At 43.0% G+C, this 26,975-nt stretch overlaps 1 protein-coding gene across 1 annotated transcript in view; it reads right to left on the minus strand.

The window, feature by feature from the left end:
- Positions 1-390: 390 nt before the first annotated feature.
- Positions 391-26,975, minus strand: part of LOC128455246 (NACHT, LRR and PYD domains-containing protein 6-like) — a 42,172-nt gene continuing 15,587 nt past the window's right edge. The window contains 4 exon segments of the mRNA XM_053438929.1: positions 391-469; positions 1,323-1,566; positions 5,930-6,205; positions 7,593-7,745. Coding sequence (XP_053294904.1) covers positions 391-469; positions 1,323-1,566; positions 5,930-6,205; positions 7,593-7,745 — 752 coding nt within the window.

The raw sequence follows: 26,975 nt of genomic DNA on the forward strand, positions 1-26,975 counted from the left end.
GTTTTAAGATAGCTCCTGTCTCCTGGGAGACCGGTTCGGGTCCCCAGGAGACTACTTTCTTGCCCCTCACTGTGGGAGGGGTGGAGGTGTTTGGGTCTGGAGGGGTTAGTCTGGAAGTCGGTAGTACAGGTACAGGTGCCCTCGGGGTTTGTCGAGGGCCCTTGTAGTGGTTAGGGTTAGGGTTAGGGTTAGGGTTAGGGTAAGGGTAAGGGTTAGGGTTAGGGTTAGGGTTAGGGTAAGGGTTAGGGTTAGGGTGGGTCGGTAGTCCATTCAGTAGTCTACGTCGTGGTTTGGGTATGGGGTGGTCAGGTAGTGTCGGTTGTAGGGGGGGCCTGGTTTGGGGTACAGGAAGTGTCATCTGTCTGCTGGTCTGGTATGGGCGGTCCTGTCTCAATCGTTGGGGTTGAGGTTGTATGCCATCCAGTGTTGTCTGGCACTGGGTGGGGGTGGGGAGAAGTGGTGTCCGGGCCTGTGGAATTAAATAAGGTTGAATTGTAGGGGGTAACTTACTGCTGACTGGTAGTGGTGGGAATTCGTCTTCATCCGATAGTTCCGGGATGGTGGAGAGGGAGCCCTCCAACCTGGTCTTTGTTGTGGTAGAAGGTTTATTATTGTTATTGCTGTTGTTATGTTGCCTATGCCTGTTCAAAATACCTTCTGTTGTTGTTATGGTATCTGGCCGGAGTCTCTGGCCATAACGTTTCCTCGCCCATCCAGAAGCTATTTGAAAGGCTATGGGGTTGTGTGCTGTATGACCGAGGGTATGTATTGTATTTGTGTAATGTTCCTGTAGTATCACCATGTTAGTTCTCATCCAGTTGTCTGTATTGTTTCGAACCTTATGACGTGTGGTGTCTGATGGTGTAGCCGGTTTAATGAAGTCTGTTAATCTGGTTACTTGGCGCATCATCCCGGGTGGGAAAGTGTTGCTAGAAATTGCATAGTCTGTTACCTGTTTGTGGTGTACAGCCTGTATTAGCTGGAATATTTGTTTTGACGCCGTTCGGGTTGCCGGGTCTGGTGCCTGATGTAATGTGTATGTGGGTGTTGTGTCCATGCCTGTTATCCTGCGTGGATTGCCATGCTTGCATAATGATGCTAAGTGCGTGCCTACAGACATCAGGGGTTGTGGGGATGTGTTTGTGTGTGCATGTGTGAGCTGTGGTCTGTGTCCTAAACCACTCGACGGTACGGGCTTCACTCTGTTAAAAGACATTTTGGAAAATCACTGGAGGGAGCTCTTACCCTGATGTTTAGTAGGTGGAGATCTCCCTGGACCCGTAGATGGCGTGGTAGCTTGATAGCTTGTGCCTAGGCCTCGCCTAGCTGGAGCTGGGCTGTTGTTTGGGCTGTGGTCCAGTAGGGTGAGGTTTGGGTGCCTTGGTGTCCTGTTGCCACGTGGGTCTCCCTGGTGGTGTAGGTGGAGGTCTCCTAGGTCCCGTAGTTCTCTGCTGACTGCTTGTTCCTGGGTCCCCCCTAGGTGGAGCTGGGGTGGCGTTTTTAAGGCAGTAGTCCAGAAGGATGTGGTTTCAGGTGCCTTTGGTGTCCCGCAGCCAGGTGGGTCACCTAATAACAGAAGGGAACTCCGAAAAAAACGTCTCAGTGCAGAGAAGAACGAGAGGGAGGTCTCCAGATAGTTAGTTTTTAAATTTAATCCAGAAACGATTAAAAAGAAAATATAAAAATATGTCTCTGATGTGGGTCCTCGTCCCGGCCGGGAGGAGGAACCCAAGAAAAGAGGTTTGTAATTTTAAGTGCAAAAAAGGAAAAAACCGTCCTTTTTGTTTGTTTGAGGCCAGAGTCTACTGTTGGAAAACAGGAGGACGGCCTAGGTAGTGTTTCCTCAGGTGTTTAAGACTGTTAGTTTTTAGAACAAACAAGACTCCATCTGGTCAAGGCCAGGCTGCTTTGAAACCAGAGTTTTTAGAGAGGGAGTCTACTGTTTGAAAAAACCCGGGGGAAGGCCTAGGCCGATAACTACCAGATGTTTTCCACAAACATTTGTAGCTTTAGTTTGAAAAAACAAGGCTCCCACTGGTTTAGAGCCAGGCTGCTTTAAAACCAGAGTTTTTTAAAAAAAAGGGGAGTCAAATGTTTTAAGACTTAACCAGGCCCATAGTAGCAGCCCCCCAGGACAATCCAAAAATACTAACTTTAATAATTACAAACAAATTTAAAATAGTTTAAAAGCAGGGTTGCTTAAAACCAGAGTTTTTAAAAAGATCAAAAAGTCGAAGCTGACGTACCGTTAAGTAGTGTTAAAATCCTGACGTTTCGCAGGGATTCTGCTTCTTCAGAGGATTGTGTAATAGGACTTACAGCTCGGGTGGTTATAAAGTGTTGGAGGAAGGGAAGTGTGCCCCTCCCCCAAGGCTCAAGCCACCAATCAGTAAATGTATGTGTGGGTGGATCTGATGTGATAGGGCTAGGAGGGTCGGCCATTTTGTAGGGTTTCCCTCCAGTATTTTTGAATTTTGGAGGGAAAGTTGTTGTCCCTGTCGATTGGTTCCCTTAGGGGGCGGTGGCTGGACGGTTTTAGAGAGAAAACTCTGTATTCTGGTTGAATGTTTAAGACCATCTGTGGCCTACCAGGATAGCTCCCGGTCTCTCATGTGGAGGACCCGGGTTCAACCCCCCTAAAAACTCCCCCATTAGAGCTAAAAAATGCCCAGACCCCTGTATTTAGACTGGTTGGGGGATTATTCTTTAGGTTTTTGTATGTACAGTAGTTCTTACATTTATTTTTAAGTAGTTTTAAAACGGATTGTGTGTCCAGATCAATGGCACGGGCTGGGTTAGGGTTGGGTTTGGGTTTGGATTCAGGGTTCATGATTATGATTTGTTTGCACTGGCCTATTGATCTGTTGAGTAGTGGTGACAAGGTTGGAAGAGCTCCGCTCCCTCTAACGGGGGACCAGGGTATGATCCCCAGGCAGAGCACGTCTGCAAGGACCACGGGACAGAGAAAGGGTAAATAAAGTTGCTGCCTGGGTTGGAGTAATAATGGGCGTCATTCTGTCTGAATAATTTATGGAAGGACAAATAAATAAAAGTAAAATGAAAGACTAGGTGGACGCGGTTAGGGATTAATTTAAACTATGAAAGTGATTTTATTTAATACTGTAATATCATATATTAGTGAATAGAATAGAAAATGGGGATTTATGAAACCAAAAATGTAAAATGAATAGTAGCGTAGTGGCAGAGATGACGCCCCTGGTCCAAAGAACCCTTGATCGATTCCCCCCGAGGCATGTGTGTTAAAGTGGTGCCTTGGGGGGCCTGAGTGGACCCAGGCAGCATGGGTAGCCATAGAGGGGAGAAAAACCAAAAAGGGGGGGGGGAAAACGAACCCTAACCCTCCCCTGACCCTAACCCTAACCCTTAGGGTATGAGTTTAGATTATTGGTTAGGTTAGGGTTAGGGTTAGGGTATGGGTTTAGTTTATTGGTTGGGTTAGGGTTAGGGTTGGGTTAGGGTATGGGTTTAGTTTATTGGTTGGGTTAGGGTTAGGGTTGGGGCCTAGGTTAGGGTTAGGGTATGAGTTAAGGTTTTTGGTTGGGTTAGGTTTAGGGTTGGGGCCTAGGTTAGGGTTAGGGTTAGGGTATGAGTTTAGGTTAGGGTTAGGGTTAGGGGAATGGGTGGAATTTATTATTGGGGGTCCTGTGGTTGAGGGCCCCTCCGAGACCGGAGACTGGGGTGGAGCATCTGTGTTGTTGGAGCGAGTGAGGGCGAGGGAGGCCAAAGTATTGTTTTTAATGTGGCGGAGGAACCGTTTTGAATAGCCCCTGTGTCTGAGTGCGGAGAATAGAATTGCAATTGATTTGTGAAGATCTGAGGGTGTGGAAGATAATCTATAGAAACGGATGATTTGTGATTTTATTAAGCCTTTAAATGTATGTTTGGGATGGTAACTTTTTTTATGTAGTAGTGCGTGTGTGTCAGTGGTTTTGAAAAAGACTTTAGTGAGAAGTTTACGAGGAGCCGAATTAATGGGATTGTCAAAAAAAACTGTAGTGTCCAGGAAATTAACATGAGAGGGGTCTATGGTGTATTTTACTTTTATAGATGGGTGGTGGTTATTGAGTGTGTTGATAAAATCAGAAAATAAAGTGATGTCGTGGTGCCAAATATGTCGTCTAGAAATCGGAGATAAAGAAGTGGTTGTCGGGTGCATTTGGCCAATGCCTCTCGCTCCCACTCGCTCATATAGATGTTAGCATATGACGGCGCGTATCTCTGACCCATGGCTGTTCCGTGAATTTGAAGGTATTGTTTGTTATTGAATGTGAAATCATTATTGTTGAGGCAAATGTTGAGGAGTTCGATTATCTGTTTGTCTGGTCTATTGATGTCGGGATATTTATTGAAGATGGATGTTATAGCTTTAATGCCTGTGTTTGTGTTAATGTTAGTGTATAAGCTGTCTATATCTATTGTAAATAAAAATGACTGATTTGGAACAACCATGGGTCGGATGAGGTCTATGAAGTGGTATGTATCTTTTATGTAGGCCGGGTTTTTGTTGGAAAGGGGTCCAAGGAAATATTCTATATATTCTGATATATGGTAAGATGTGCTGTTGCAGTCGGAAACTATTGGTCTACCGGGGGGAACTTCATAGGGTATGGTCCAGGTTTGGGGTTCTTTATGTATTTTTGGAAGTAGATAAAAAAGTCTGGGTCGTGGGTGATCGGGGCCAAATAGATAGTGTTTTTGTTTGTGTGTGATGATTTTTTGGTCATATAGATTTTGGATAATATTTCTGAGGAGGGGTTGAGTTTGATGTTGTTGGTCAGATTGGATGAGTTTGTAATGTGTAGTGTTGGATAATAATCTATTTGCCTCCAGTAAATATTGCTGTCTGTCCATTATAACTGTTTTTGATCCTTTGTCAGCTGGTTTTATAATTATATTTGGATTTTTGATGAGTTGTTCTAAGGCCCTGCGCTCCGGCCCCGAGAGGTTGTCTGCCACGTCCCCAGGGGGCCGGTAATGACGCAGGGCCTGTTTGTTCTTTTGCAACAGGGTTATGGTATTTTTGTGTGACTGTTCTATAGTGGGTTCCCAGCTGGATTTATTGGTGAAGGGTATCTGTATGTGTTGTGGTTTATTGAAAAAGTGGCTGATAATTTTGAGGCGTCTATTGTATTGGTGTAGGTCCCTATGAAGTTCCTCCCAGTCAAAATGTGTAGGGCGTGGAATGAATGAAAGACCCCTTTCCAATATTTGGATTTGTTCTGCGGTTGGGGTGAATAGTGTAGATAGATTGAGGATATTTGATGTGGAGCTCCACCCCAAATCAGGTGCGGGGTCAGTAAGGGGGGTTATGTTGAGATCTAAGTTGGATGGGACTGTATTTAAGCCCGGTTTGGGTTTTGATGTGATTGTAAATTTAATTGTTGCAACCAGTATTCAAAGATGCGTGTGGCAGTGGCCGGTTTCCAGTGTATATTATCTTGCTCTGTAAAAAAAGTGTCGTGAGGTATTTCGGCTAAAAATGGAAAGTAAGTTGCTATGGTATTGTTAATATATTTAAGGTTGTGTTGCTGTTTACTAGTGAGGTTGGCAGAAAAATTAATAATAGGGAAGTAAATGTCAGCATTGGGGAAGGCAAGTTGGGCCTGTTTGTATAATGCTTTGAGCTGTTTACAAGAGGTCTGCCTGGGGTCCTGATCTTTGTTATTGATACCAATTGAGAAGATGACAATTTTGACCTCTGAAGTGGGGATGGATTTCTCACAAAGTTTTAGGAAATGGTACATATTGGCCCCCGGGTAACTGTCAAGTTGTATTGTGGGATGGTTGTGAGGGGGGATTCGATTTATGTTGGAATCCCCCAGTACCAGGACTGGTTTGCGGCCTTTGATGAACCAGTCCTGGATTTTTCGGTGGGGTCTGGAGATGTGATAGGTGGTCTTAAATTTACCTGCTGCGTTGGAGTCGGACTGCAGAGGACTGAAAGGAGAGGAGGTGGCACAGGGTCCTGGGGAGCTGTCGTCGGGGGGTGAAGGTGTGCCGGAGTCCGGAGTGGCACAACCGGGAGGCGGAGTCCCCGGGCGCAGTTGTTGAGAGGAGGTCTCAGATACGGTCTTGTGGGCTATATTAGCCTTTATTACGCCGCTCATCATGTTTGATGACCCTCCTGCTAATGCGGTCGGGGCTCCTTCTTGTCCCATCGTGCCAGTCCGGGCACCTGCAACACCTAGGGGAGAGGAAGGGGGAGATGAAATGATGTCAGGAACCAAGGAAAACGCATCAGATTCTGTAATATTGTTGAGCGGGTCCGGTAGCTGGTGGATTTGGGCCTCTATCTGTTGTGTCTGTCTGTTAGGCCTCGATTGTATATTAGTAGTCGGTAAGTCTGGGGATGGTAGTGTCACTGAAGTGTTGGGTCTGGTGAGTTTTTGTCTGACGGGGGAAAGGTGGGGATCGGATGTCATTACACCCGTCTCCTGAGGGACCTGTTTGGGTCCCCAGGAGACTGTTTTTACCTTTGATAGGGAGGGGGTGGGGATGTTTGAGTCTGCAGGGGTTAGTTTAAGCTCCCTGGTGAGACTGGGGGAAGTCAGTTGTGGGTGAGCCCTCTGTGTCTGTAGAGGGCTCTTCTTGAGTATGAGCGGCTGGGGTAGTACGTTCGGGGGGGTGTTATTCTGTGATCTTGATGTAGATAGATCAAGTCGTGTGTGTTGGTGTGGTGGGGTCCTGATATGGGGGTGGGGGAAAGTCTTGTGTCTGGAGGTCGAATATGGGCCATATTGTATATGTCGGGAAGGTTGTGGTTTTTGGGTGTCCATGGCAGGTACTGTCCGGGGTTGGGTAGGGGTGGGGAGAAGAGGTGTGCGATATTGTTGAGTCCTGTGTGACTGGGGTGTCGGTGAAGACTTACTGTGGGCTGGCAGTGCTGGAAATTCATCCTCGTCGGATAGTTCCGGGATGGTGGAGAGGGAACTCCCCAACCTGCTCTTGTGTATGGAGAAAGGTTTTTGCTTGTTAAACATAATGCGGTGTTGTGTGTGTTTGTTTAGTGCATGTTCAGTAGCTGTAATTGTGTCTGGCCTAAAGCGTTGCCCGTATCTCCTCCTAGCCCAACCAATAGCTATCTGGAGCGCTGTAGTGTTGTGTGTTGTGTGGCTGAGAGTGTGTATGGTGTTGGTGTAGTTTTCCTGCAATATTGTCATGTTTGTCTTCATCCAGTGTGTTGTATTGTTTTGTATCTTGTGTCGTGTGGTGTCAGAGGGTGTGGCTGGTTTAATGAATTCGGATAATCTGTTGACCTGCCGCATCATTCCGGGTGGAAAAGTGTTGGTTGCAAGTGAGTGATCGGTTGTGTGTTTATGGTGTATGGCCTGTATTAATCTGAATAATTGTTTGGCTGCGGCTCGAGTTTCAGGGTCAGGTGCATGATTGAGTATGTGGATGGGTGTTGTGTCTGTGGTCCTGGGGGTAGTGTGGTGTTGAATGTGTGTTAATTGACATCAGTGGTAATGGAGTTGTGTGTGTGAGCTGTGGTCTGAGCCCTTGCCCACTCTACGCTACGGCCTTAACTCTGTTAAAAAACATTTTTAATAGTCACTGGTGGGGGTTCTTACCCTGGCAGCATCGGTAGAGGTCTCCTAGAGGTCCAGCAGTGGGCTGTTTAACCTGCTCCTGGGCCTTCCTTCTCCGAGCTGGGGTGCTGTTGTAGGTGTAGTTTAACAGCTGTGCTCCAGCCAGATGGTATTCGGTTTCTGGTGCCCTGGTGCCTGGCGGGGACACTGATACAAAGGAGGAGCTCCGGTGTGCTCGTCCCAGTGTGAGATAAAATTGTCCGGGAGGTCTCCAGAGGTCTCTTTCAAAGTGTTATCCCACAGAAAAAATGCACAGAAAAACATGGGTCCAGATGTAGTTCCCTGTCACAGTTGGGAGGAGATCTCAAAAAGTTGTTGGTAAAATAAGTAATATCTACCCCCGAAGCAAAAAGGAGGTCCTTTTTGTGATGTAAAACTGTGTATTTAGGGGAATAAAAGGCCTCGGGCAGAAGCCCCCCAGGACGATTAAAATTCTATCTTTAAATAATTAAAAACCAATAATCTCAATAGTTAAAAAGCAAAGCTGCTTTAAAACAAGAGATAAAAGATAAGAGTCTAAGATGACGTACCGTTGAGTGGTTAAAATCCCTGACGTTTCGCAGTAGTTGTAGCTTCTTCAGAGGAAAGGCTGTGTAGGGTTAGGGATGCCCTCCGAGGCCAGGATTTGGGGCGGAGCATTGTGGGGAGTGGAGCGAGTTGGAGCAAGAGATGCCAAAGTGCTGTTTTTTATTTTGCGGAGGAAGCGTTTAGAGTAGCCCCTTTGTCTCAGACTGGAAAATAAAGTGGAGATGGATGTATGGAGGTCTATTGCTTGGGATGATATTCTAAAGAACCGAATAATTTGAGATTTAATTATGCCTTTGAATGTGTGTTTTGGATGATAACTTTTTTTGTGGAGAAGAGCGTGTGTATCTGTTGTTTTAAAATATACCTTCGTTAGTAATTGTGTGTATGGAAAATTATTTGATTGGTCAAAAAGACTGTTGTATCTAGAAAGTTTATTTGCAGTGGATCTATGATGTATTTAACTTTAATCGACGGGTGGTGATTGTTCAATATATAAATGAAGTCAGAAAATAATGCTAGATCATGATGCCAGATGCCAAAGATATCATCTAAAAAACGGAGGTAGGTGAGTGGTTTATGAGTGCACTCGGCTAGTGACTCTCGCTCCCACTCGCTCATGTAAATGTTGGCGTATGAGGGGGCGAATCGCTGGCCCATGGCTGTTCCATGGATCTGGAGAAATTGCTTGTTATTGAATGAAAAATCGTTATTGTTGAGACAGATGGTCAGAAGTTGAATGATTTCTTTGTCCGGTCTATTGTTGTCGGGGTTGTTATTGAAGGTGGATATGATAGACTTGATACCTGTTTCTGTATTGATATTAGTGTACAAACTGTCTATGTCTATTGTAAATAAATATGACTGCTTTGGAACAACCATGGGTCGGATACTGTCTATGAAGTGGTAGGTGTCCTTGATATAACTGGGATGTTTATTGGAAAGGGGTCCCAAGAAGTGTTCAATGTATTCTGAGATGTGATATGAAGTGCTGTTACAATCTGAAACTATAGGTCTGCCGGGGGGAACTTCATAGGGTATCGTCCATGATTGTGGATCTTTATGGATTTTTGGTAGTAGGTAGAATTGTCGGGGTGGAGTTGGTCAGGGCCAAATAGGTAGATTTTTTGTTTATGAGTTATGGTTTTATTGTCATAGAGACTTTGTATGATATTCCGGAGAAGTGGTTGAGTTTGTGTTTGTAAGTCTGAATGAATGGTTTTATAATGTGTAGTGTTTGAAAGTTGTCTATTTGCCTCCAGTAAATACTGCTGCCTATCCAGGATAACTATTTTGGAGCCTTTGTCCGCTGGTTTTATGATGATGTTGGGATTTTGGGTAAGTAGGGCTAAGGCCCTGCGTTCCGGCCCACACATCAAATTTGGGGAATATAGCTGATTGGGTTAGGGTTAGGGCTTGGGTTATGGAGGCAGGTAAGGTTTACTACTGGGGAACCTGTGGGCGGGAGACCCTCCGAGACAGGGTCCCGGGGTGGAGCATTTCGGTTGCTGGAGTGAGTAAGAGCGAGAGAAGCCAAAGTGCTGTTTTTGATCTGGCGGAGGATATATATATATATATATACACACACACACACACACACACACACACATACACAATCAGCAGGATGACAGGAGACAGGCAAGTGAATAGCGTGTATAAAAAAAAAAGGCAGTCAAGCCTCCCCTTCCAGAAAAAGATTATGAGTTATGGTTTCTGTAAGAAGGAATGCACCGGTTCCCAGATCCTCCAAAACTTGACTGATTTGTGGTTAAGTTCATGAGTCAACTTCTCAATAGGAAAAAGAGCAGAAATCTGTGATATCCACATGTCGACTGTAGGGACCTGGGGAGTTGACCACCTCAGCAAAATACATTTTTTACCCAGAAATAAAAGAATTATCAACAAAGATTTGGTGTCCGCATCAAAGAGATTGTCTAGGGTATGACTGAGGAGACAAAAAGAAGAAGTCAGCAAAAATATTTTACCCTTGACCTCCTGAATTACAGATTGTTCCCCCTTCCAGAAAGTCTGGATACGGTCGCATGACCAAAACAAGTGAATAAATGTACCTTTGTGTATTTTACATTTAAAACAAAGGTTAGAGGGGTCAGGGAACATTCTCTGGAGGCGAACAGGTGTGTAATAGGTTCTAAAACAAAAATTCAAGTTCTGTTCATGTATGGAAATTGAGGTACATTTAGGGAAAACCCCACTCAAGATCTTGTCCCAGTCTATAGGTTTAAACGTCCCCTCCAGGTCGCGCTCCCATAACGGCTTCAAAGAGTCATAACCTGAAGATTCAAAATAAAGAAACATAAATCTTTGATATCAGTTTTTTGGTAGACTTAGCCAAAATTATTGTGTTTTCCAACTCTGACAGTCACATGTGAATCTTGCCTGTCCTCAGAAAAATATATAAAGTGACGAATTTGGAGATACTTATAAAAGTCTTTGTGAGGAATATTAAAATCAGCCGTGATTTGCTCAAATGGTTTAACAGAGTCGGAGTCCAACAGGTCCTTAAAGTTAGATAAGCCCTTAGATGCCCACTCCATCAAGACCAATACACCTAATCTGTGCTGGTAAATCTGGATTCAGAGCCAGGGGAGATCGGAAAGAGAAGACAGGAGGAATATTCTGGTATTTCCTCACGTCACGCCAAACTAGTAGTGTGTTATAAACAATTATGTTATTCTTGGGATGATTTAAATGATCTATATTATAATCTTTAATCGTCTGTTGTACTGATGTAGGTCCCTATGAAGTTCCTCCCAGTCATATTGTGTCGGGCGTGGGATGAATGAAAGACCCCTTTCCAATAGATGGATTTGGTGTGTGGCTGGGGTAAATAATTTAGTTAGGTTAAGGATGTTGGATGTAGAGCTTGTCACACCCAGGGTAGAAATGACATAAAAGAGCGGACAGAGTAGGTTTTACCATGTACAACAATGGTTTTATTGTAGATTTCGAGCGGTGCAATTATCCAACCAAAACACGTAAACAAAACGTCTGCATCAAATCCAAATGACAACGCACAAAGCCAAAACAAATGATCAGCACAACACGCCGATGCTGGCCAAGACCCGCGGCTTAGGCAGTGTCTGCTGCAGGTCGAATCCCCTGAAGAAGGAGGAGCCAGAGCTTTTAACGAGTCAGGTGAACCTGCGTGCCAGGTGCACACGATTAAGGCTCATCACCTCCAATCAGCCAAACTGCCCACAGAGACCAGAGGGCACCAACAGACGGTTAGATACAGGGCATGGAACAGCACAGGCCAGCAGGCCATCACACCCTCCCCCTAAAAAGATGGAAACCCCCAGGTTTTCACCTGTCCCAACAACTACCCCTCACCAGATGTGTACACAATAGACATAAACAAAATTCAGTCAAAAATATAAACACTACATACATCGACTAAAGTGGATTTAATTACACCGTCAATTTATTTAGCCTGTAAAAGTGAAAAAAAAACTACTACCCTGACAAAGTTTGTCAGCGTAGTAGTTTTTTTTGCGCGAGGAGCAGTCGCAAGCGCTCCAGATGTGATGACCAGGTATTACTTAGAGTAACCACATCATCCAAATAAACAGTTACCCCTTACAGCCCAGCCACAACACGATTCATTAATCTCTGAAATGTCGCTGGGGCATTACGCAATCCAAATGACATGAAACGATATGAAAAAATACCCATGTGTCAGTGGCAAATAAAGGTGGCAGCGATTTGGAAGCTCACGTACACTCTGCAAAACACAAAACTGCAGCAAGAGGAGAGAGCTCGTCGAGTAAAGTGATAGACTTTTTTGTGAGTAAAACCGACACTTCTGTTACGGCTGCAGAGGGTACCCTCGCTTTTCACACAATAAAGCATCACAACAGCTACAGATCAATGGACTGCACATCTGGTTTGCTAAGAAAGATTTCCCCAGATTCGGTGACAGCTCAAAAAATCTCAAGTGCTCGCACCAAGACAGAAGCCATTGTTAATGCCGTGATAGCCCCACATTCTGTCGAAGTTGCTCTGAAAGCACTCGAAGAAATCCCCTACTGTGGCGTGTCTACTGATGGCAGCAATCATGGAGCTGAGAAAATATTCCCTCTGCTCATTCAATATTTTGATTGGAAGAATGGTGGTCTGCAAAGTAAATTAATTGAAATTAAAAGCACCCCAAATGAATCAGCTGACACCATTACAGAATACATCCGAGAAACACTGGAGAAAAAAGGGATATTTTCGAAATGTATTGCATTTACAGGAGACAACTGCAATACCAACTTTGGGGGAATCCGGCGTCCTGAGGAAGGGAGGAATGTTTTTGCCAACTTAAAAAAGTCCTTGCAGAACAAATCTTTAATTGGTGTGGGCTGTCCAGCACACATTCTCAACAATTGTGTTCACCATGGAGCAGACACACTGGATGTTGACATTGAGAACATCATATTTAAAATGTATCAACATTTTCATATCTATACTGTGCGCACAGAGAACCTGAAGGAGTACTGTGAGTTTGCTGATGTGGAGTACAGAACTCTCCTCTCTCACAGCAAGACACGGTGGCTTTCATTATTCCCAGGTATCGAGAGATTGCTGCAGATGTATCCAGCCTTGAAAGCCTTCTTTTTGTCTCAGGAAAAACCACCCATGCTGCTCAAAAAGTTTTTTGAAGATGAGTTCAGCGAGATTTACCTATGGCAAATGCATTCTCTCATGTGTATATTTCAGACGCACATTCAGGAGACGGAGAGGGAGAACAATTCAGTTGTGGAAATTAAAAAAATTCTTGACAAGGTCCACACCATGCTTCATGAACGGAAGACAAACAACGTCATGCCTCTTAAAGTCAAGGGCATGCTGGCACAAAAGCAAAAGAATGGATTTGGTCAAAGGTGTGACCATTTCAGTGCTGAAGTACAGGGCCTGTACAGTGCGTGTCTTGGTTACTTGGAGAGATGGATGGCGCCCATGGAGGAGTTCTCCACTTTCATGTGGATGGATCTGAGTGAGATACCTGACTGGAATGATGTTGAGGGCTGTATCAGGCACCTAGCTGAAAACGGGGGGTGGCAATTGATGATGCAAAGTGCTTCGATCAGGTCACCAATCTTAAGAGATTCATTGAGAGAAGTAACAGCGATGAAGAATTCAGTGAACTTCAAGCACACCAGAGGTGGACCAAATTCTTGGAAAAATCCCAAAGTGTAGATTTTTATTCAGAGCTGCTCAAGATTGCACAGTTTTTTTTTGCAATACCTGCTCACAATGCAAATGTCGAGCAAATTTTTTCACTGATGCAAGCCCAATGGACCAAGGAGAGGAATCAGTTGTCTGTTGAATCACTGAAGGGGATTCTGTGCACCCAGTACAATTTCAAAAACATGACCTGCAAGGACTAACATACCTATTTGATAGGCAATCGCCAACTCCTGGGTAAGATTCAGTCTTCAGAGAAATATGGCCAACCACATGAGGAGGACTGAAAAGTGTCTTAATTTTCTTATTTTAATATGTGGCCATATAAGTAATTTTTTATTTGGAATATTGTATTTGTTATCATTATTGCTTTAATATATGAGGAGGACTGAAAAGTTTCTTAATTTTCTTATTTTAAAATGTGGCCAGATAAAGAATTTATTATTTAGAATGTTTTATTTGTTATCATTATTGACACATTTAAATGCCACAAAAAAGATTTGTTTTACATTTGCACTTTGCAATTTTGTTAAAGTTCAATAAATAGATGTTCATATAGTCATTTGTGTCATTTTTGTCATTTCATTTGTGACATTTGTATGCATTCACATGGTGCGGCATGCTATACACTACACCTCCCCACGCCAACAACCCCCCCCCCCCCGCGACGAAGTGTCCTCTTTTTTACAAACTCAAATCTGGTCACCCTACGTTAGCCCGCTGCTGCTAACCGTAGCGGGACACACACAGGGGACACACAGGCTGGAGATTTGTCACAGATCGATAATGATCAATGATGAAAATGAGACATACCCTGCAGACGTCGGGAACCTTGAGCCGGTGAGACGTGTCCGGCTCTCAGGTGTGTGAAGTCAGCGGGACCATCGCCAGCCTCGCAGTGAGCTGCCGGGGACCAACCTGTCACCAAGCAGCCGGCTGCGGCTGCCGACGACGCCGGCCGGCAAGCCGGGCACTGATTGCTATGAGGCTAACGCCACCTAGCTTAAATGTCACTTACCGAAACAAAACAACAAGGGTTGTGTGGCTTGGTCCTTGGTCCTACCGGGTTGGAGCTGGGAAGCTGTTGTTTTCACTTGGAAGCTCCGGGCCCGCACAACAGATGTTTTTGTGTCGTTCCTGGTGCCTGGTGGGGATAATTGTGGACATGGAGCTCCAAGAGCCCCGTTTGAGTTTAATAAAAAGCACACAGAGAAGAAAAATAATCTGTCCAAAGTGTTAGTTTTCCGTCGTATAAAAAAAACAAATCACACAAGAGTTAGCCAAAAAAAAAGGGGAAGAACGGGGGGGGGGGGGGGGGGGGGGGATTTAACTCTTTTTAGTCTTACAACTAAAACCCAGAGTTTTAGTTGTAAGACACACAGAGAGTCCTTCCGGTTTTAAAACAAGTTGTTTAGAAAAAATGAAGGCCTCAGGCAGATAACCCCCTGGACGATTAAAAATACAACTTTTAATGATTAAAAAAACCCCATAAAACTCCAAGTTGGTTAAAAAAACAGCTATAAGCCTATTTAATTCTCTCGGCTGCTGAAACGCAAAGGTAAGTGGACCACATTTTCATTTCCTTTGTCACATGTGTCAGATCCAGTAGAACATTACGTGCTGGTTTTTAAATGTTTCAGTAGCACTTCCTGTGCCGTGTGGTCTGGAACACACTCTGATGCTGCTTACTTTAGTCCTGCCACAAAAGATTTGCTTTGCAAGTCAGGAGATGGGGAAGATGGTCGGCGGCATCAAGTCTGCACTTTCCATGCACTGCATATACGAAGGGGGAAATTAAATTGGTGAACCTTACCTACTTCATGAGCAGTAACCGGTCATTCTTGAGGTTGAGTCCTTGTGATACAAAACTGTTTGTTGGGCTGTTTGTGCCGCTTACACCACAGCTTGATTCACAATGTTATGATCATAGTTTGCGTCACGTAATTGTAAATATGTATATGCTTTATTTTAAGACTTTTCATCCACATACAAAAGTTTGTATGCCATTTGCATATCTTTATGATCATAAAGCTTACCTGGGTGATATGGCTTCATATCATATGTTATTATATTAACATAAACAGTACTGGTAGCACATTGACATATAGTACCATTACATTTCATTTGGCTGACGCGTTCATCCAAAGCGACTTGCAATAAGTGCTTTCAACCATGAGGGTACAAACCCAGAACAACAAGTCCAATTTCTTCAAAAAAAAGCTAAACTACAAAGTGCTATAAGTAAGTACCATTTAAGTGCCACTAAATTGTTAGTTCAAAATTTTATTCAAGGTATGGTCGGAAGAGGTGCGTTTTTAGTTTGCGGCGGAAGATCTGTATACTTTCTGACGACCAGATGTCGATGGGGAGCTTATTCCACCATTTAGGAGCTATGACAGCCAACAGTCGTGATTTTGAGTGTTTGGCCGAAGCAGAGCAGAGTGAATGGGCTGGGGGTGTAAGAGTTGACCATGTCCTGGATGTAGACTGAACCTTACCCTTACCCTAACCCTTCACAATTTGGCTTTTTCCCTTCCGAAGGTCGTAGAAGCTAGGGGATGGTACCATACGATCGGGAGTGCCCGCAGTAGTGGGGGTAGAGCCTACTTGCAAGTCTCTACAACCTTATTTTATCATTAACCCTAAACCTCACCCTTCACAAATGGGTTTTTCCCTTCCGAAGGTAGAGGAGGTTGGGTATGGTACCAATCGATTGGGAGTGCTTGCATTAGTGGGGGTAGAGCCCACTTGCAATTCTCTACAACCTTCTATTATCACTAACCCTAACATTTATTTCCTTTATTTTCATATCTCTGACTTCAATGTGTTTAGGAAAATAAATAACTTTAGATTTTTTTTAAATATTTGACAATCTTTTTTTCCTGCCAAGAGTTGTTTGGAGGTTTATCTGTGATCCCAGCAACCTCCAGAAATCAGCAGAACACATTATCTCCATGGTTGTTGGTTCATATTAAATATGGTGGTTAAGATAATGGAATGACTGCGTCTTTGCTAAATGACTTGGAATGGCAGCTGAATGAGGACATCTCTGTTGAAACAAGTAAATAACTATTTCATGGTCAAATTGAATTGTTACTGACCCATCCATCCATTAGCCTGACCTGAGCCTTTTGCTCCTGTCACAAATACTATAGCTATTAGATGGGCTTTTTATTAAAATATAAATATAGATCATTTTGGGCCACTAGCTCAGTATCTGAGTCTGCTCTTGGTCAGACCATCTTTGCAGTCATCCTTTCCCTCATTTCTTTTCACCATCATCAGCGGAGCCGGTATTGTCTTCACCTTGTAAGTTTTGTAAGTTTGTATCTTAAGCTGTTTTTAGACAACTCTGCAGAAGGCCAAACAATGAGGTCTGGACTTTCCCTTTGACATATAAACAGCACAGCAGGAGATTCACCGCTCAGAGACACACGATATATTAACAATATTTCACTTCAGAGATCACATGTTTACGTTTATAGCACATCGATATTAAGATTAAGATTAAGATACATTTATTTATCCAAAACACATGCACAGGCACACTCATGCAATTTTAGGGAAATTTAACCTCTGCTTTTAACCCATCTGGTGCAGGACACACAGAGCAGTGAGCAACCATGTACGGTGCCCGGGGAGCAGATGTTGGGGGAGTAAGGTGCCTTGCTCAGGGGCACTAGACATGGTAGGGACAATCCTCTTGGATTTTTGGACAGATCAATCCAGGTTCGTCTTTTTTTTTTTTCTCCATGGAGTTGAACCAGAGACGAACCAGAGACCTTTTCTGCCCATAGTCCAAGTTTCTGCCACTAGTGTTGGCTCCCACCAAAACCTCTCTTGACATACTTGTCAGGGTCTTCTCCATGTAAGGCTCATCTTCATCCTGAGATATTTCTATTCATTTTTGTTTTTTCCTGTTTTGCATCATGTTGTGTGTCAAAAACAAGGAGAAATCTCATCTATATATCCACTTAAGCTGTTGTTGCATGATGTGAATAATATGCTTCCTATGGTGTTGTACTGCCTCGTTCCGGTAATTTGGCAAGTGGTGACTTTGTAAACGTGGTATTACTGCTGACGATTGGAATCTTTGTAATGACTCTTATTGTACCCATGTTTGTCAAAATGAAATATCTAAACGGGCAAGTGCTATAAGTGTGGGTGGAGATGACTCCCCCACAGTTTATAATGCAGCGGTGTGTATTAGGTCCAGAAATACATTCTGTGATAACTGGTATTAGGGAAGCAAAGTTGCTCTCTTCTTTGGTCATGGTTCTAATGACTTGAAGTGCAGTGCTGTGGACCATGCTTCATAAACATGTCTGTATTACACATGTGTTCTGGCATTTACAGTCCTGTCTGTCAGTATTAGTGGCAGCTCAAAGAGCTGGAGTGCTGGTTACTCCTCCTCCTCCCCCTGTATTTACACATCCAGTCTCCTCATTCCTCTGTGTTACACTGACAGAAATGTGGGAGTGGTATTTATGAAGCAAGAAATAGATGCAGCCTGTGGCCGGATCCACACCACAAAACTATTGAAAAAATCGAAAAAGTACATCTCAGCTTGTCTTACAATATTATTTATATATATGCCCCTGCAAAAAAGTTGAATTAAATAATTACATACATAACCAATAAATGAATGTGAAAATGTGTGAGTTCCAAATCTCGGCTCATCAAGAAAAACAACATATTGGCTTCACTCCTCTAGCTTCAAAGAGTTATTTCTATTAATATGTTCGGAATTATGAAAGCAATACATAATGCAGCCAACGGAGGAGAGCAAATCTGGACCAAGTATTGAACCTTGTTGCACACCAGGTTGTTGACTGAAAGCTTAATGATAGCAGAAGAGAACGCCTGCCAGTAACAGCCAGTTACAATGGTCAGGAAAAGAAAGGAACAAAACTAAATCAATCAAATGCAGGTAAATTACGTTCATGTTGGTAACCGCCGCTGCCGCCACGTATCGTATTTTTTGTGGTCCGGGTGTATGTGGTACAAGGTATCATGCGTATATGTATATATATAAATATAAATGTGCATATGTGTACATTTTGTTTGTGCTATGGCTGTTATTATTACTTTTGTGTATTGATATTGTTAGTGATTAGAAACGGGGACATTTCTTTTGTTAGGGGGGGTATGTAAGCTATTTTATTTAGTGACTTTTATTTTGAAGAGGGGGTTTACCGGAAGGATGTTCTGTGAGGAGTGTTGTTGAAATGTGACGGGTAATAAACGGGTGCTATGTCCCGAGTTGATGACCCTCTCCTGTTTTCTTTTGGCTTATTCGATACAACTAAACGCTCGGCTACACTGTATTTATCTGCAACACCTTGAAGGCCGGTCCGTGAAAATAATGCCTACATTAAACCGGTCTGTGGAGCAAAAAAGGTTGGGGACCACTGGTCTGAGGGACAGCTGGCAGGTCAGGAGTAAGTTTGGTGCCACCTAGTGTTCAAACTAAGAAGTTCAATACAGTGGGCCATAGTCCATTATATTTTTAGACTTTGATACGGGCCAATTAAAAGTGGATGGTTGGTCGAAGTCGAAGATGGACACCCCTGGTTTAGACCAAAGAGTGTTAACTAAGGTTCTTCAAAAACAAAAGAGTTGGACGTATCAAGAATGACAGTTGATCCATTAAACCACTGCAGAGGAAAAGGGCCCAACTAGATAATATATTTAACAAGTAGCTCTGCCAAGGATATAGAATATGTTTTCATTTGTGTGAGTTGTTTGTCTCAGTGTTGGCCCTATGTAAAGCTGCCGACTTGTCCAGGGTGTAATCCCACCTTCTTCCCAATGTCATCAGGGTCTGGCTCCAGCCCCTCCCGCTACCACCGAAGGATGAGCTGGATGGATTGACTTCCGTCACATTGGCTGATTAAATAACACTAATAATAAAGTGCTTACAAGTGTATGTTTACCAAAGTATGTGTCAATGTACATAAATTAATCATTACTGGCTCCATTTAAGCAGAACGTGTTGCAGTGCTGTTGTGTTATATCTTCATATTGTTTATGTATGAACATGCTACCAGCTTTTTGTCATTGCTTGAAGAACCCACACATAAATAACACTATCTGAGATATGTCTTGTGTGTTCCTGTGTTGATGCCTCCTTGACGCATTAATACATTTTTATAAGAGTACCTGACAAAAACATACAGGCCTTACAATAAGATAATATGCTATGACACGATGATGGCTCTAACTATGGAAACTCGTAATGAGAATATAGCCGCGAGTTGTATATTATAGCCCAGGCATGCAACATGAAATGTGTTTTTGTTGAAAGAGGATGCTTTGCTCTTCTGACACATAAGCAGGTGGATATCCACAAATCACACAAGCTTTCCTCTGAGCTTTGACATCTGCTTTTAAGTTCTGATGCTGAAGGATTTACTTGAAGAGACCTGGAAAGTACTGGGAGTAATTTCCTTTTTCACATCTTCCCCTGACATGTGCTATGAAGTGAATACAGGGGAGTGAACCACTGCTGTAGGCAGAGCCGGATTAAATAAATGGACTACACTAGGCAGACTGTATTTTTTGGGCCCCCCTCCATTGATGTTATTTATGAATTGAAATCTGAAACTTACCCAAGTTACTAATAAGAAGTTAATTCACATTTTACATAGCGTAGTCTTTGGATGTGTCGTACATTAAACAGACTATTTTTTGATTTTTATGATTTATACGTTATTACATGGCTCTATTAAATGCTATTAAATTATCCTTGTCCTATCCATTGCGAGTGTCATTGTTAAGGCAGTAGTACCAGTAAATCACCAATAGGTGTCAGCATTGCTATGTAAACAGAGCAAATCAGATAAATGTTGTAAGCTATTGCATTTTGCAGGGTATATTTTCTTCAGCTTTTCTGTGGCTGCATGGATTTGTTCAATGTCCATTGATTTCGTTTTAGTAAGGAAACCAAATTTCTCCTCCACATTTTTGTATGCGTCTTTGCGTCGTTTCAATTCTTGTGACAAGCAGTCACAGATGACATAATGTGAGTCAATCAGGAATGCTTCACGGCCTGAGCGCTGCACCTCTGGACCTGCAGACTCACCGAACAAAACTTTCTTCACTCGTCTTCTTTGGCTATCTGCTTTGTATCCCTCTGTTGCTGTGAAGGTTTTGGCCTCTGCTTCATAGACATCAAAATCATTTCTGGCTTGTCCTATGAACTCTATGAGTGAACTGTACAGAATAGGAACAGTACATACATCAATTTGTACCTGCTGCAATGCATTGCTGGTTAAATTGATTCTTCTCAGCAGGTCATCCCACACTACTGTCATAACTGCAGTTTCAAGGGTGTCCATCACTGTTATTAATTGACACGCCTCATATTGAGCAGCTCTGGGGGTTCCATGGTCAACTTTGATTTCATTCAAAGCATCTTGAATAGCTTTGTAGCCAAATCTCAGAGCTTTTGTTGCATCAGCTCTCGCAGACCACCTTGTGCCGGAAAGGCTCTTCAGTGTCAGACCTCGCTCGCATTTTGTGAGGTGGGCTGTTAAAATCTCCCACCGCCGAGTTGAAGCTGAGAAAAAGTTGTAGAGATTTTGAATGAAGCCAAAAAATGAAACTGCTTCTAGGCAACATTCTGCTGCACATGCACCAACTAAATTAAGAGAATGTGCAGAACATGGTATGAAGTCAGCATTAGGATTTTTATTTTTTATTCTTGCCTGCAGTCCAGAATATTTCCCTGCCATATTACTTGCATTGTCATAGCTCTGCCCACGACAGTCCATCAAATCAATGTCCAGTTCTTTTAACTCAGATTTGAGTGTTTCCTCCATGTGTTCTGCAGTATGACCATGTAGTGGTATGAACTCCAAAAATCTCTCGACAGGCTCCCCACTTTTCTTCAGGACATAGCGAATGATCAAAGAGAGCTGATCAACATGTGTGATGTCAGGTGTTGAGTCCACAATGATGGAGAAATACTTGCCATCTTTAACTTCTTTTACAATAGCATGCAGAACCTTCTCAGCCATCAGCTGAATAAACTCATCACAAACTGTAGAGGACAGGTAACTGGTATTTCCCCTGCCCTTGTTTCCGTATCTGGCTAGATGTTCTGACAGTAGTGGATCAAAGCGACTAATTAACTCCAAGCAGCCCAAAAAGTTCCCATTGTGGGGTGATCCTACTACCTCATCGTCCCCACGGAAGGGCAGTCCTCGCGAAGAAAGAAACTGAATAGTTGCCACTATACGTTTCAGAATGTTGAGCCAGTATGCTCTCTCAGACTCCTGTTGCTGTACTATGTTTGAATCTATGCGAGCATTTTTATTTCCAAGTGATGATAGACTCAGCACAGCAGTGCGATGATCCATACCATTCTCATGTTCATGCAAGCGATTAGCACAGTTTTTCCAGTCATTAAATCCAGTGACAAATTGATTGTCTCTTATACTGAACAACTTGCAGCAGTAACAGAATACAGTGCCAGTAGACGGTGAGTACACTAACCATCTTCTTGACAGGGTTTCTCCATTTAGCTTTTTTCTAAAGAAATGTTCCTTAGTTAAGCTTCGGTTAATGTCTCCATATTTTCTCTGTGATGCAGAGAAATCTCCAATATTTTGACAGGGATGGTTTAGTGCAAAGTACTCACGCATCCGCATCCTGTCGTCAATTTGGTCCCACTTTGCAGGATCAGATGGATAGCTTGTCAATACCCTTTCCGGGTCTAGAGGCTCCGTCAAAACTATATTGGGCTCACTTTTTCTGGCCGGCTGCTGTTCTTCCATCATTTTGTCATTCTCCTGTGATGGCGCTGATGTTGAAGGCGCCGAAGCGTCTTCCGCTGCGTCTTCCGCTGCGTCTTCGGGCTCGGCCTCTGGCTCTGCTAACACTAGCAGGTTTACAGCTGTCGGGCGGCTGCCCGACAGAAACTTCTGTATAGCCCCCCGCTGTCTCTTCTTTTGTTCCTCTTCATTTTTCTTCTTTTTACGTTTTGCTGCACCTGAAAGCATCTTGAATGTTAGCCTACTCAAAAAACGACCTGGCTGCCTGCCTGCTAGCTTAATTGTCCCGCTTAGTCCTGACCGGCGGACCTCCGCACTGGACTTAACTGACTGGCGTTAATGTGACGTCACGTAACGTAACGTTAAGAGATAAACAACGTCACTATTTTTAGTTAATTAATAAATATTGATATATTAAAACTGAAATAAATTGTAGATAGGATATTTGTATATTTTTATTTTATTTTATTTTATTTTATTTTTTTTGGTCCCTCTGTCTGCCCCTCCCTGCCAATCAGGCCCTAGGCACGTGCCTAGTTTGCCTTTGCGTTAATCCGGCTCTGGCTGTAGGAGGAAAAATGTATGCAGGTCTATAAAAAATTGATCAGACTCAGGTGTTCTCCGTGATCATTGTATCACTATAGTGAATGAAAAAACAACAGAGGCATTATAAATATTTCCTCTTTAATGAATAGTTAGTTATATTCTAAATATGTATGCACTTGGCAGTCAAAACATTTTTTAGTTTTCAGAGTAAATGCACAGGCCTCAATAATCCTATCTCAGGCCCTCACACAAGTCTTCATAGAAGTAAAGATGACAGTTTGTGTAAACAGTTTTCATCATGACAACATGCCAGCATACTTTCAGTGACTTGTTTCAGCCACATTCTTTACTGTGATCCTGACAGCTCACTGAATTATGTTCAGGCAGATATGTTTTGGAGTAGAATATGCAGATGACGTCATCGATGAACGGAGATGTGTTTTATCTGCTTTGTTGTAGTAAAGAGTCCTTTATAGCTTTACTATATATCTACTTTTTTAAACTTTGTTATTGTTATATGATTTACACACCACGCACTTTAATAGTTTTCAACTCGATTCTCAACCACAGTAGCTGGATTCCTGCTGAGAATCATGTTTAATACATTCAGTGTGTGTGTGTGTTTCTCAGTGAATGAGAATCTTTATCATTTGTTTACCAGGGCCAGGGTCTATAATTGCATTACTAATAAAGAATGTGCTCCCATAACCTCCGCCATAAGGGTAAATAAGTGGTAGAGAAAGCAGACTAAAGTCTTTTAAAAAGAGATGATTAAACTTGGTTCTGGAGATCAACGTGTATTGAGACGCCTCTCTATTCACAGCACAGGCAGAAAATTACTCAGCACAGTGAAAATCCAACTGGAGTCGCGTTTTGTTTACTTTCGTCAGGTATTTCGATTGCGCCGTGGACGACGAAGTAAGTCGTCCACAGAGTGGGAAATTATAGTCTATGACAGAGGTTAAGACTCGCTCCATGCAGAGCCATGTCAGAAATGTCATCTGCTACTCACAGTGCTCTCACTTGAAAAATTCAATCAGAAGTTTGTGGTCATCAAGCTCAGAAGTTTCAGCAAGAACAAAGTCAGAGGGAAGCAATCACATATCCTGAATGGAGGAAAAGTCATCAGCAGAGGTAATGATTTTTGGATGTGCAGTATGTGGTGCCATTAGTTGCTTATATATTGGAGGTCTGCTCCCTCACTCAACCTACCCGAGAAGTCACACCATGTCGGAGGCTTTAACGGAAACGCCCCTCATTCACTATGAATTGAGTAACCGTATGCATTGACGAACTGCAATGTGGTTTCGTTGACTCACTTTGCCTGCGTTCAATCATATCAATTTGTGTTTATGCCGATAAGGGACCTTTCTGATATTAGACATCTCTCTTTTTCTGTGTTTCCATTAAGCATTGCATGGACAGCTTACACAGTATGAAAAGCAGTGATGTGTGTACAAAGCAAGGCTAATGATTTTGGGCTGTACAGTATGTAGTGCCATTAGTGCTTATATGTTGATGGTCTGCTCCCTCACTAAATCTTACGCTGCACTTTTCTGTGCGACGGCTACAATGTACATTGAACAACTGCGTTGGCAAGTAAATAGCCATAATGTTTGTTTACGTAATGTTTTTTACATGCTGGGAACTATGTTCACATCGTGCAAAACACCACCAAGACGGCGAGGTGAGAGGGCTACTCAGTTTCTGACACATTTTTGATGTCGAAAACCAGAAAGGCAAACCCTTTATCTGGGGGGATATGTCAAACTTTTATTAGCTCAGACCTGTGCCCTGTGTCTTAGAGAACCAAGCAGAGGAGCAGTTGGAGTTGAGGCTGAATTTGCCAAGTGGGAAGCCTCCGTTGTAGCTGTCCTAAAAGTGTCTGTGTCATGTATGCATTTTTGTGGTGACTGCAGATTGACAGTAAATAAGGTGGGAGAGCAATACCCATGGCTTCAGGTTGAAGTGCAACCCATTTCTGGGGTAAGACATTCAGAGTCCGGCGCTGTACCAACCAGTAGACAGAATAAGTGATCCCAAACACTCACACAACGATTTGTTTATTTAGAACTTCCTGGTGTTAGGGGCGTCTTCCAGAGTAGTGTGGATAATGTGCTGCAGGGCATCCATCTGTACAACAAAATACGATACAAACAACTTCATCAATCCCACGGGGGGCAATTTGTCTGGAGCAGCTTGTTGCACACACAACTCAAAAATATCATAACACAATCACATCAATAATACAACATTAGGTAGTATGGAATGTAAGAAAAGACCAGGGGAAGACAGTGACGTTGTCAGCATTTAGTATTCAACCTGCAGGATAGAACGATTTAGAAAAGCAGGTTAAACATAAAGATACAGCAGTGTGGGTCAGGGAGCGGGGAACTTCATTGAGAACTCAAATCCAAATACGTTCTGGAGAGTTTTTTATTTGCAAAAAGAATGAATATGACTTGAATAAAAGAAGCCTCAATAACAGTTTGACAGAAAAGAAAAGTGGGTTTGCAGAGAAGAGGTTCACTTTCAACTCAAGGTGATCATTGAAAAACAGTTCCCAGCTCAGCTTTATTTCCAAATGATCAATACATCCATAGTTTGAAACATAATGTGACGCCTGCAAAGGTATTTGAACGAGAACCATCTACTCTGCTTGTTGCTTTTGACTGGAGCGGTGGACATTAAGGGATTAAGGGACATTGAGGATGCCCTGCATGTCGACACTAATACAGACAAACTGTATCCTCTGTGTTTGGGCCTCACGTCAACACACAAATGGTGCTTTAAGTCAAAACCTCTTGTCTTGGATTTTTTAGCTTTTTGACGTTACTACTATTAAAGAAGTAAAAGCTCACTGAGCATGCTCCGGATATAGACTTTATCACTGCATACTTGCCCAGCATGATTGTTTAATGGTCCTCGTCTGGACGGTAATTTTCTGTCATGTGAACAGAGCGGTTTCTTGTGATATCGGCTGCTGCTTGTCCTATCATGGCCACATGGGTGAATGGAAGAGGTGGGATGACAACAGCAGGAGGTGCGACTGTGACAGCCACTTGACTAGGTCTGATTGAGATCATGATTAAATGAAGTATGAAAGATAAACTAAAAACTTGACTTAATTTTGAAACTTGGATCTACAGAGGTTCTGAGGTTTGTTTCAGGCACCAGGTGTAACGTATAGTACCCGCATCGTAACACTCTGGACATTGTTAAGCATTGTAAACTTTTATAGGAATTTCATATCTGACCTTTTTTCCTGCTCTGGTCTCTCTTTCCTACGAGCCTAGAGTGGTTATTCTCAGGGACATTAGGAAGGTCTGGCTGTAGTGTTTGCTGTCAGACGTCTTCATCAGTATCTCTATGGGTGCCCGTTTACCATCTGCACACACTACAAACTTCTGATAAGTTTGCTGTTGCACTACTGGCCTCAGGTAGAAGACGGGCTCTCCTGCTGTCGGCCTAATGGCCCATCCATTGCAGAGCATGTGAAGACCATGCATTGATATAACCTGAGTCCATCCCCCTGCCAGACATGCCAGCTGCAACATATGTGTCATGGCATGTTGAACAGATTGTCACGTAAGCATTTACAGACAAAGCAGATCAGACAGTGATCTGAGAACCAGTGACTGAGAACCATTATTGACTCAGGTAAATGGTTTCCTCTCTTCAGACACTGAGGAACTAAAGTTAAAAACATCCAAGCTGGATGTACCCTGCAGGGTTTGCTGTGCCACCCTGTTGTCTTTATTTCCTGATCGTGCTGCATGATTCCCAACCAAGTACCTCTACGTCTCCAAATCATGTCTGGTGCCCTGATATAAATCTTGAGTTGGAAAATAAGGTGATATCCAGCTTAAATTGCCAGACTGACACAGAGAGACAGATCGGACACATTTAAACTGGAAGATGGGTGCATCTAGGTCATATAATTGGCCTCTGTGTAAAGTGTGGCTCCTTTAAGGACCCAGATTTACAAAATTCCCAGATCCGCCACTGGTTTCACCATCCATTGACTCCAAGACACTGAGTTCAATTAAGTGAAATATAACTATTACTTCTGAGGCAAGTAACTGCCAACGGCAACCGTGACGTCAATAGTTGGTTCGTGTTAATGCTGAATTCCAGGCACCTCGGATTTGTCGGATATTCCCACTTGAAATTATTTTTTTCTTTATTATTACTATTACTATTATTCAGGGAAATTATTTGGCTTTTTGAGGGCTTTAACATGCTCAAACTCTTACCAAAATCTGCAGAATTTGTTAATTGTCTCAATGGTGCCCCCCCGAGACCCCTGGAACGTGTTTACATTAAC

Source organism: Pleuronectes platessa, chromosome 13, assembly GCF_947347685.1.
Source record: "Pleuronectes platessa chromosome 13, fPlePla1.1, whole genome shotgun sequence".
Classification (NCBI taxonomy): Eukaryota; Metazoa; Chordata; class Actinopteri; order Pleuronectiformes; family Pleuronectidae; genus Pleuronectes; species Pleuronectes platessa.